This window comes from Achroia grisella, unplaced genomic scaffold (assembly GCF_030625045.1).
Source record: "Achroia grisella isolate CSIRO2021 unplaced genomic scaffold, CSIRO_AGI_Agris_v1 utg1462, whole genome shotgun sequence".
Classification (NCBI taxonomy): Eukaryota; Metazoa; Arthropoda; class Insecta; order Lepidoptera; family Pyralidae; genus Achroia; species Achroia grisella.
Window position 1 is genome coordinate 1,152,040 of NW_026712637.1, and position 12,028 is coordinate 1,164,067.

Sequence of the window (12,028 nt, forward strand, 5' to 3'; positions counted from 1 at the left end):
AGTAACCGATTATCAGACCTACTGAATATGCATATAAAATTTTATAAAAATCGATCAAGCCGTTTCGAAGGAGTATGGTAACTAACATTGTGACACGAGAATTTTATATATAAGATTCATTATTTACCAGTCAGATAGTTTACAGAAAAAAGTAAAAAGGTGAATTGAAAATTGCAATGCACATCCGTGTTGCTGGCACGTCGATCGTCTGCCAAATAACTGATAATATTTACACAGACTATTTATAATGGAATTGAAATATTGCATCGGTTACGATTCTAACCACTCGCCGACAGCGAATCAAGATATAAATTTGCTAGCAAAGTGGCTACAGAAGCTCAATTTTATTTCAATCTATCTGTTGCGTAATCAGAGTCTGAGGAAATACACAAGTGAGGATTTAGAAATCTGGAATAGAAGAGAAATAGTATTAATGAATAGCTATTATTCACAAGTTTTTATCTAATTTGCAATCCACATCAACTACATTTAAAATGCCGATTAAGGCTAAAAAAATGGGGGAAACTTGGAGAAAATCGGGAAAAATTTGGTTAATTTCCCAACCTAACGTTGTCCAAAACTACATTTAAAATTCCGATTAAGGCTAAAGAATGGGGGAAACTTGGAGAAAGTCGGGAGAAATTTGGTTAATTCCAATCCAATTAAATTTCTTTTATTAATTCATGTTTTTTCTGTATCTCATGTATCTTATGTGTCTGAAATTTTGAATAAAGAATTTATCTATCTATCTATCTTTGAGTAGAGGAGAGAAGACAGAAAGTGGTAGACGGCGTAGGACTTTCATCATCCCGACCAGATATTTTTCTATATTCCAAAAAAACTAAACGTGTAATATTGGTAGAGCTCACTGTACTCTGGGACACAAATATACCTAAAGACTATGCAATAAAATCAATAATTAATTTTGGTCTGTCTAGAACTGCAGTGAGTTCTATATTAAGATGTGTATCCAAAGCTGCACTAGCAGGCTCTTACCAGAATTGGCTAGGCAGCGAAAGAAACACTAGCGTTGAAGGTGTGACATATTTCAGCAAAGACGCCCCTTAAACTGACACTGTCATGTTCCGGGAACTGGTCGGAGTTTCTCTCTGTGCCACACGATAGACCCGGGACTTGCACTGTGAATTCATAGGATACTGAGAAGTATGGGGGAAAGCGATTGTTAGTAATGTGGACTAATGATCCATTGGCTACATGGCACATTGCATCCTATCATCCTCCACTGGTGCCCCTCCAGCGTAAACCGTTAGCGAAGCGGGTACATCATTTCATTATCCATTAAAAAAATATTACGAAGGTCGTCTGTACATAGGTAGATTGTAGATAATAATGAATGTGTACTAATATGTTTGTGTGTCTGTGTGTGCAGGCAAAGTGGTGTGCGGCGCGTGCGGCGGCAAGTGCAGCGGCGAGGTGTTGCGCGTGTCCGACAAGTACTTCCACACGGCGTGCTTCACGTGCCGCACCTGCACCGCCTCGCTCGCCAGGGGCGGCTTCTTCTGCAAGGACGGACACTACTACTGCCCACAGGTACGCACCACTCGCCGTCCAACATACACCATACCCTTGTACGAGGATGATGTTCGCCTTCAAGCCTCTCTGTAAGACTTCCCGCGGATTTAGAGCAATTTCTTGCTCATTCTTCTTGTGATAAGTCTGCATTCCGAATGAGCGGTAAAATAAAAAATATGCGTATATTCAAAAGTGCTTATATTAAGTGTTTTTATGAATAAAGATTATTTCTATTTGATATCATCATTTCAGCCAGTGTCTATCCAATGTTGGATATAGGCCTTTCCCAAAGACTTCCAATATGAGCGATCTTCCGCCTTCCGCCTTTGATAAGATTCCGCGGATTTCATAAGCAATTCCTCACGTAAGTACACTGGTCAGTGGGGTAATTATAAAGAATTGATAAGTTACAGACCCTGACCTTCCACGGCGGCAGCTATTCTGGAATAGGATATTTTTTTTATATAAAATGAAACCAATTTAATATATTGTTATTTAATTTGATGGCTTTATGGAATGGCGCTCCACTAGTACAATTTTAAGACGATTTTCATTACATTCAAGTACGTTATATGAAGTAGTTATATATGTTGTTTAGTTTTAGAAACTTGTTAGATCTACATACATGATGTTTGCAGTGTGGTGTTTATCGCCATCCATTAGAACAGATTCGCATCTATGCCTAGTGCTTCGTCGGTGAGGATTTCTGATGTCATTATACAGATATGACAAGTGACAAATATTTGTTGGCTCCTGTGTACCGTTATTATGAAATTTAGATTAGTTGAGACTAGAAGATCTGATGAAATAGAAATAGAAATAATCTTTATTCAAATAAACTCATTACAAGCACTTTTGTATAGTCATATTTTGATTCTACCACTCATTCGGAATGCAGATTCATCACAAGGAGAATGAGCAAGAAACTGTGTGTTGCTCTTTTAAATAGATGTTTTTTTTATATAAATAATTACAGTATAACAAGTAAGAGGCATGCGATAATCAACATAGAAATCGCTACGCACTCATTATTAGTGTAATCAGATAATATTGTCAGTGCTATGGACTTTAAGTTTTTCTATAAAAACATTATTATCGTTAACGAACGATAAATTAATAATAAATTTTATTAAGCCACAATCATGTATAGGTATAAATTCATTTTTTTTTTTTTTATATAAACAATATGTTGTGATTGTATGAGCCTGGGAACTGAACTAGGCACGAGGCCTGTATCTCTGAACGATGAAACTAGAAGATATATTTATTCGATTGGTTTAGTAGTAGTACAAGCTTTACACGATAATCCCACACAATTATGAAATGAAATGAAATTTATGGGACACAGTCACCTAGATACATTAAAATAATAATTGCATTTAATAATGTCTAGTAGGACAAACTCAATGTTGTGTACTAAGCACTGCTGTATCTAAACTGTGTCACCCCACCTTACATTTTCCTATTGTTATTTAGTATATAAGATCAATATTTTTATGTACATATTGTCAGTCTATTATCATCTGTAATATACATTGTCTAAAAAAAAAAAAGATAGACCAAATGGACGTCGCTACAAAAGAAGCGGCAGATAATACTATAAAATTTATTATATATATATATATCGTCTCAACAAACAACATAGTATTATTACCCCGTAACAATATTTATTTAAACAAAAAGATGTCTGTAGTCGTAGTTGTAGTATAGATAAATGGTTTAAAAACTTAAAAGTGATAGGAAAATAGCTGAATGTACTCTAAGTTGCCTCCTCGATAGGATAATCAATAACCTGTGATATTGATTAAACTAACTGGGAGTGTCAACCCCGGTACTCTTGGTATTAAATGCTATATATTCATATATTGAAATAACTAATGCAACTTCATGATGACTATTTAATTACTGGCGCATTTATATAGATTTTTATTTGACGGTAGTGTTGATTATTAACGCAACACTTGTATTAAAACATGTCCACATTTTGCTGAGTATATTCGCGAGAGTCGCAGGTTCGATTCCTCGCACGGCACAAACATTTGTATTCATGAGTATGATTGTTTGTATCGGTCTGGGTGTTTTTCAATTTCATATTATGTATGTATTTACGAAAAAAATGATTTATGTATATGTACCAGTTATCTAGTACCCATAACACAAGCTTTAGTTAGTTTAACTTTGGGTCTAGATGGCGCTGTGTGAATTGTCCTGAGATTATTATTATTATTATTATTATACTCTATTCTACTGTAATGCAGAGAGCAACTGACTGACGTTGATGAATCAACATTTAGTTTAGCAATCCACTTATCGTAGCCACTCGAGATTGTTGTAACTGCGTGGTGGTTACCACTTGAGTTGTAACAGGTGCCTCTACCATTCAGTTAGTAAGTAATACTAACCTACTGGAGCACTGCAGCAGCCATGTTTTTTTGTTGTTCTCAATGAACACGTTAGCATAATATTAATACTAGATTATTAGACAAATTTGCTGTCCCCAAGTATCGTTTAGAAAAAGTCAATAGGTCTTTTATGGGAATAGATATAAAAATGTACAATAAGATACCAAAGGATATATTGGAATTACCCTTAAATAAATTCAAAACATCTGTTAAATCGTATTCACTGAGCAAAGCTTATCACTCACTAAACGATTACTTGAATGACGAGCGTGCATGGCAATAGTTGTTCATGCACTGAATTTTCATTTAATGTTAGACATTGATATCTATATAAATATACATTGTAAACAAACTGGCAATTGAAAAGTAAAAATAAGTTATTCATTTGAGTTTCTTGCCAGTTCTTCTCAATTGGATCCATATACTGAATTGAACGGTATGGAAAAAATTATAATATAAAAAATTAGACGTTCCTAAGCCGCTAAAATGTCCTACATGAATAAATGATTTTGGAATTTAAATTAGTGGATGGTATGCCATTGTGATATATTATGACCATATGCGATGTTTTCTCTCAGAAATGCCACTCGGAGTTATTTGGTTTGTCATGCAATTTGATGTACCACTGTTTGCAAACATGTCTGTACATACACCTGCTGACTGATGCTATGTTATTGTCAACTGATGTCATAATAACAAGGTATTGAATTCGTTTGTATTGTCTCTACATACGTTATATGTGTATATACGTTATGCGTTGTTTTCAAAGATTCTGATGCGGTGACGATAATTGTTGTGGTGTATTTAATTACATATGGCCGGTACTATATTAAATTTATATCTCACCAGCAGTGGCCACGCGTTGCTGTGTCTAAGGTTCTTGAATAAAATAATATTGCGACTGTAAATTGAGATGTAAGCTTCCTATCTATCAAGTTGGATCAAATTGCACACAATATGCAAATCAAATTTGCAATCGGTTCAGTAGTTTAAGGTCCATCGTGGACAAACAACGTTACACGTAATTTCTATATACATAAAGATTTTATTTTGTCAATGTTTAAATATTTTTTTTAAACGGGATAACTCTTACAGCGCCATCTAATCATATGCTAAGCAGAGCTTGTATTATAGGTACTAGACAACTGATACAAATACATATATATATATATTACATAGAAAACACCCAGACCGATAAAATAATACTGATGTTATTAATACAAATATTTACACCGTGCGAGGAATCGAACCCGCGACCATCAAATCTATAGCGTTGTGCTAAACCAATGAGGCTGTGATTATCTTTAGAGGTTTGATGCTGATAAGATCACATCTATCTACGACGACGATTAAAGTCTCGTCTGCTTACTGCATCTACTCTCCACAAATGAGATACGTGTAGTTTGTTTTGAGAACTCTTTAACACAAAGTCTCACAATGAAAGCAGGATTTGATAATTTTCTAATACAATTATAGAATATTATCGACCTGATTGAAAACCTCGGTGGTCTAGCGGTCTAGCGGTCTGGCACACCGCTTTCCGACCGATGGTCGCGGGTTCGATTCCTCGCACGGCACAAACTTTTGTATTCATGAGTATGATTGTTTGTATCGGTCTGGGTGTTTTCTATGTATAATAATAATAGTTTTTTTGTTTTTTGCAATACCACATGCTGGTGGTCACTCTATTCTCCCAAATTTCAATTTAAACGAATCTGTATTATTGTAAACATGTACAACATTTATTTGAAAAAAATACGAGCTGAGTTTCTTGTCAGTTCTTCTCATCTCGAAATCATCCCGAACTGACGGTAGATTTGTCATATCATAAGAATCTGTAATAGACCTACACGAATAAAGATATTTTGAATTTTGGTGTGTTGTTCAGGATTACCAGCGCGCGTTCGGCACGAGATGCGCCGCCTGCAACCAGTACGTGGAAGGCGAGGTTGTCTCCGCCCTGGGGAACACCTATCACCAGAAATGTTTCACCTGCGCCAGATGCAAGTCAGTATACCACCATCACATTATTACAGATGGCAGGTAGTCCGCCTGAATCATGATGTCGAATCTTAATGTTCTTTCAGTAGAGTTGTAGGTGTGTATGTTTGTATTTATTATTTAATGACGCTTAAACGGCAGTAACACATGGTTATGTGTAGGTGTTTAGGTCGGGTTCTTTTTGTGTTGAGATGACATATTAAATAATAAATAATATATACGTTTGCAGAATTGTAATGCCTTTTTATAATTTCTTTACAATATTGTCAATCAGTCGTTATTTGACATTAAAACTATATATTAAAATCATAATCCTTAAGGAGGTTGTATATACACCTAACTGTAGGTGTACGATTTTTCATATATGTGTGCGCTGGATTTCACGCGGTAAATCGTACTTGCTCCTGACCGCACGGGAATGAACGTGCCGTGTAAAGGCAGTTAGTAAATTGCAATAATATTTGTAATATCAAGCCGTGAGAAAGCTTTCGCAGATCCTCTGTGAATGATGACCGGAGAGAGCTTTCCCCAATCCTCTATGAATGATGACCTGTGACAGCTTTCTCCGATCCTCTGTTAATGATGACCGGAGAGAGCTTTCTCCGATCCTCTGTTAATGATGACCGGAGAGAGCTTTCTCCGATCCTCTGTTAATGATGACCGGAGAGAGCTTTCTCCGATCCTCTGTTAATGATGACCGGAGAGAGCTTTCCCCGATCCTCTGTTAATGATGACCGGAGAGAGCTTTCTCCGATCCTCTGTTAATGATGACCGGAGAGAGCTCTCCCCGATCCTCTGTTAATGATGACCGGAGAGATCTTTCCCCGATCCTCTGTGAATGATGACCGGCGTCCGAATAATAGCGAGTGACGTGTGGTTGCAGACGCGCGTTCCCGTCGGGCGAGAAGGTGACGTACACGGGCGCGGAGGTGGTGTGCTCGCGGTGCGTGGCTGCGCCGCAGCGGCAGACGGCGCGTGCGGCGCGAGAGCCGCAAGCCTCGCCCGCGCCCACGCCCGACCCGCAGCCGCAGCCCCGCGCCGCCCCCGCTCCCGCCGCACGCTCCAACCACGCCGCCCACGACGCGCGCCCGCCAGACCAGAACGGTGAGACTACACTACTTCCTCTCGACGTCGGCCCACCGAACCACTTTCCCCCGCCAGCGTAGACCGTTAGCACAGGCGGGTGCACCATTCTATTATCATCCATAAAAAAAAAACACTTTCTTTATACGGAGGTATGATCCTTTGAGGAGGTGTACCGCAGACGCGTGATGACGTGATGTTTGTGGTATAGTCCCGATGATTCATCTGGTTGCCGCTTAGTTTGCTTACATTGACGTTCGCCTCAATAAACTTCAATAAACCATATTAACATAGCATAGTTAAACTAGGGGGGAAGGTCTCCGAGCAAGGTGGACCGACGATCTGGTCAAGATCGCTGAAAGGCGTTGGATGCGAACAGTGCAGGACCGATCACCGACCGACCGTCGTCGAGATCTTTGGGGGAGCCCATTCAGCAGTGAACGTCTTCCGAGCTGAGTTGATGATGATGAGTTAAACTAGAGGTCTACATAATGAACATTTGTATTTACAGAATGTGCGGGCTGTGGACAGGAGTTGTCTGAAGGACAGGCGCTGATCGCTTTGGATAGGTAAGTGACATGTCGCTGTTGTCTAGACTAGATACTGGTCTGTATTGGAAGCTCTGTAAATTTTTGATACGTCTTTTAAGGGTTTAACAGAGAAACAGAATTCTGACTTTAGTCTTACTCTTGCTCTTGACTTTAGACCTTAAACTTCCAATATAGATTGTTAGCAGTTTTATCCAAGATTCCTTCGAATATTCCCGTAAGTAGGTCGCCGAACAGTCAACACCAGTACTCCAAACTATTAAAGTCATATAATGCCACGTTTAGATGTGAAATACGTGTCTTAATATGGGTGTAGATGTGATAACGGTTGGAGTATGAAAATAGTGGAAAAGGTCTTAATGCTTCCGGTAGCGGTAGTCAGATTTCCGCACTGAATGTTTGTGGACTTACAAACGCTAATAGTAGCGAAATTAAATAAGATAATACAAAATTATTAAGTGATAAGATAAACTTTCTCAAAATATTTTAGAAGGATATTCTTTCTTTTTCAAATTCATCTATAACATGATTTCGATCGAAGCTTCTCAACATTAGGAAATCTTCAAAGCATCATCATCTTATCGCATTTATTTGTGGTCGGCGTAATATGTTTTTCTCTTCCATTCATCCCTGTTTGCAGTCTTCTTGTTATTTATTCCCTTTCTTACCATATCTTTCATGTGTGAAGACCGAACAAGAGGTGGATGGACCACAGTCCACCTCTTTTTCGGTCTTCCTCTGTCCTTATAACTACTGGTTAGTTTTATATATTACACCTTCCTTCCGATATGATCTTCATTCCTACGCATTACATCACAGGAAATCTTCAAAGCAATCTTATGGAAATTTTATCTAAGTATGGCGTCGTCCTGCCCAGTTTTGGCCTCTGACGAGGATCTACCCCAAATGCGATGTAGGCTGGTAATGTGGAGTCGTGTGTGGTGTCCGCAGACAATGGCACACGAGCTGCTTCGCATGCGGCGAGTGCAGCGCCGTGCTGCAGGGCGAGTACATGGGGCGCGACGGCGTGCCGTACTGCGAGCGCGACTACCAGCGGCTGTACGGCGTGCGTTGTGCGTACTGCCAGCGGTACATCTCCGGGAAGGTGCTGCAGGTGCGTACTGCGGACGACTACCGGCGGCTGTACGGCGTGCGCTGCGCGTACTACCAGCGTCTGTTATAAGTGTGGTGCCAGTAATGTTAATTGCGTGTTTGTGTGCGCAGGCGGGCGACAACCACCACTTCCACCCGACGTGCGCGCGCTGCAGCAAGTGCGGGGACCCGTTCGGCGACGGCGAGGAGATGTTCCTGCAGGGCGCCGCCATCTGGCACCCGCGCTGCGGGCCCGCGCCCCACGACCCGCTCGACCGCGCCTCCTCCGAGCTGCAGGTACATCCCGCCATCTCTCTCCACACTCCATTGATTTTACATTTTACGATACTTTAGTATGTACTTTCTAGGAGGTAAACTACATTAGATAGTTTTTGGTGAATCTAATTTATTTATTCTTCTAAATATATTTTTGTATGCTTTATATTATGAATAAATACACATCCGTGCTGAATATGCTGGTACACAAACAAGGAACTGGACAAATTTCATAAGTAAATGAAATTATTTCAACGATTTCGCCTGTCTTTCTGCAAAATCCACCTAGTTCCACTCCTTAGGCAAATTCGGCACGGGTATGAGTGAACCTTGTTCAGTTTTAGTGGTGTTTAGAATTTTTACTTTGAGAAAGCTTTCGAGAATAGTTCTTCTTGCATCCTTTTAGTTTAGTAGTAATATATGTGTTGTCAACAATGATATGAATTGTTCTGAGATTATTTATTTATTTATTTATTAATCTAATAATACTATCGGCGAAGAAACATGATTAGTAACATGTAAATTACGCCGTTAATCTTCCTAAAATAAATAAATAAATAATAGAATAGAATAGAAAATCATTTATTCAAATAAACTTACTAAGCACTAAAAAAATGAAAATATTTATTAGTGTTAGAAATAGCTATACTGTACTCCAATGATAATGTAACCAATAGGCTGTAACGGTATAATAAATTGGTTTTATTATCATTGCACATATTCAGTATGTTTTGCATTTTTTTATTTTTATCCACCCTTTTATTTGCAGTTAATATGACTACAATGTGTTAGTTATTAACCTGTAGTTTATTGGTAATCAGATGACACTAATTGAGAGATTTTTTACACCTTTATAATAATTTTTTTTGTTGTTATCAAATTGACCAAGTTGCTTTATCGACAGGTATATGAACAATGTCTCACTAGTGCCATCGTTATATAATGAACTACAGATATTCTCACAACAAATATTTAAATAAAGTTTAGCGCATCGTTATACGTTGTTTAGAATATTTGTAGTTCATTATAACTACAAATATTCTCACAGCAAATTTGATATATTTAAATAAAGTTTAACGCATTGTTGTCACTTCCCCGTACTGAAACTGTTCTCATTGTCCGAGCAGTAAATACGGAACAGTTTCAGTGTGTAGTATTAATTACAAATTTACGCATGTTTGTGTTAGTTAGACCACTATAATTATTAAGTTATCTATATATTTTCATTTTATTTCTTTTAATACTCAGTTATTAATTTAAAATGCTTTTACAAATAATTAAACTGACACATACAAGCCCTAGCTATCTGCTAACTTACACGAAGTACATTTCAGTTTAAATAATTGACACAAAAGTTCAAACGTGAGGTTGTAATATAATTTCAGACAATTCTCTAACCATGCATTAGTTATATACAGGTTGTCCTAGAACTTTTATTGTAGCCTTAACTGCTGTAACCGAAGAATAGTTACAGAATTTTTCTTAAGTGCCCATAATTTTAAATCTACATGGGATAGATTTTTTTACTGATTTTTCTCATGATTGTTATAATCAATCCGTTTCGGATTGACGTTGAGTTCTGGGACATCCTGTATATTATGTATATCGACTTTTCCGCGTATAGACTTTGGTAATAGAAATGTACTTTGTGTAAAGTGCGTGGTGTACTGGCGTTGGTTCTTTTGTCAAAACTCCGAAACGGAGTTGTGGTGACGGAGCCGGCGAACAGTGTATGCGTGCGTGCGTGCGTACGTGCGTACGAGCGTGAGTGTGTGTGCGTGCGTGCATAAGTGCTTGTGCACTTGCGTACGTGTGTGCGTGCGTGAGTGCGTGCGCGCTTGCGTGCCTGAGTGCGTAGTAGTAGTAGTAGTAGTAGTAGTAGTAGCGTTGTAGTAACGTGTCGCGTGTGACTCCGACAGTTCTCGCTGCGGTCGCGCACGCCCAGCGTCAACGGCTCCTACGGCAGCCCCTACAGTAGCCTCACCAGGAAGGTCCGCACTTTTTTTTTTGTTTTATTAAGTTCACGTGCACTTGAACGCTGCTCTCCATCTATCTTGTAAACTTAATAAATGTTTGACTTTCAATTGAATAAACTCTTCTGTTTTTCTATTTGTAAGGGAATTGGGCTAAATGTAGATAATGGGAAATGTAGCATTGTAATTTTTGTTTAATATAGTTTTGTTATTTATTAAGTTAACGACAGCTCTTAGTGGTCTAGCGGCTTGGTATGCTAATGCCTTGGTTCCAATCGTCGGGGATTCGATTCCTCGCACGGTACAAACTTTTGTATTCATGAGTATGGTTGTTTGTAATTGTCTGGATGTTTTTATTACATATATGTATGTATTACAAAATAAAAATGTATTTAGGTATTTCTATCAGTTGATATCCGATTATTCAATCATCAGATTATTGAATTAAAGATATATAAATCTTTAATTCAATAATCTCATAAAATTTTCACAGCACGTTCAAGGGCACTTTTTTATTATTTATGTTGACACATTTACATGTTTCTTTTTTTATTTAATTTTATATATTTTCTCCTATTATTATTACTTGTGGTATGTTGTATTTAGGTTTTGACACGCGTGGCTGGCATGTTGATGTGTTGATATAATGACGTTATCTTTTGTTGAACTTGTCGATCGCAAAGTATTTTGTGATCTGATACAGTTTATTATTGTTCAATATGTTTTTGATGTATATTAAATATTTTTGTTAATTTTCTGATTGATAAATCTTGGATGTATAATTATAGTTTTTTTTTTGCAAGTTACAGTAGTCTAAATGCAGTAGATTAGTTTTGTTAATATGAAGTTTATTTAAAGTTTAATATGAGTTATTTTTTAATATAATAATTTAATAGTAGTTTATTTGACCGTCTTGACAGTCTTAATTTGATGTGATCTATATTTTGTCCAATTTAAACGGGGATAGAGTCAAAGTTTGAAAATTAAGTGGGGCCATCAGACTGGTATTGTATTTGTTAGGTATGAGTTGGCCTTCGGCCGTGTCATATGTTTATTAAAGTCACAATAATTTATGTGATCATTGGGAATAGTTGTTTTAATCTGATCCTTCGTCGAATTT

At 37.8% G+C, this 12,028-nt stretch overlaps 1 protein-coding gene across 1 annotated transcript in view; it reads left to right on the forward strand.

Moving 5' to 3' along the window:
* Window positions 1-12,028, forward strand: part of LOC131855688 (actin-binding LIM protein 3) — a 104,821-nt gene that overhangs the window by 72,824 nt on the left and 19,969 nt on the right. The window contains exons 2-8 of the mRNA XM_059206987.1: window positions 1,391-1,551; window positions 5,824-5,942; window positions 6,820-7,040; window positions 7,531-7,588; window positions 8,519-8,681; window positions 8,792-8,956; window positions 10,855-10,926. Of these exons, the coding sequence (XP_059062970.1) occupies window positions 1,391-1,551; window positions 5,824-5,942; window positions 6,820-7,040; window positions 7,531-7,588; window positions 8,519-8,681; window positions 8,792-8,956; window positions 10,855-10,926 (959 nt within the window). The remainder of the gene's footprint in view (window positions 1-1,390; window positions 1,552-5,823; window positions 5,943-6,819; window positions 7,041-7,530; window positions 7,589-8,518; window positions 8,682-8,791; window positions 8,957-10,854; window positions 10,927-12,028) is intronic.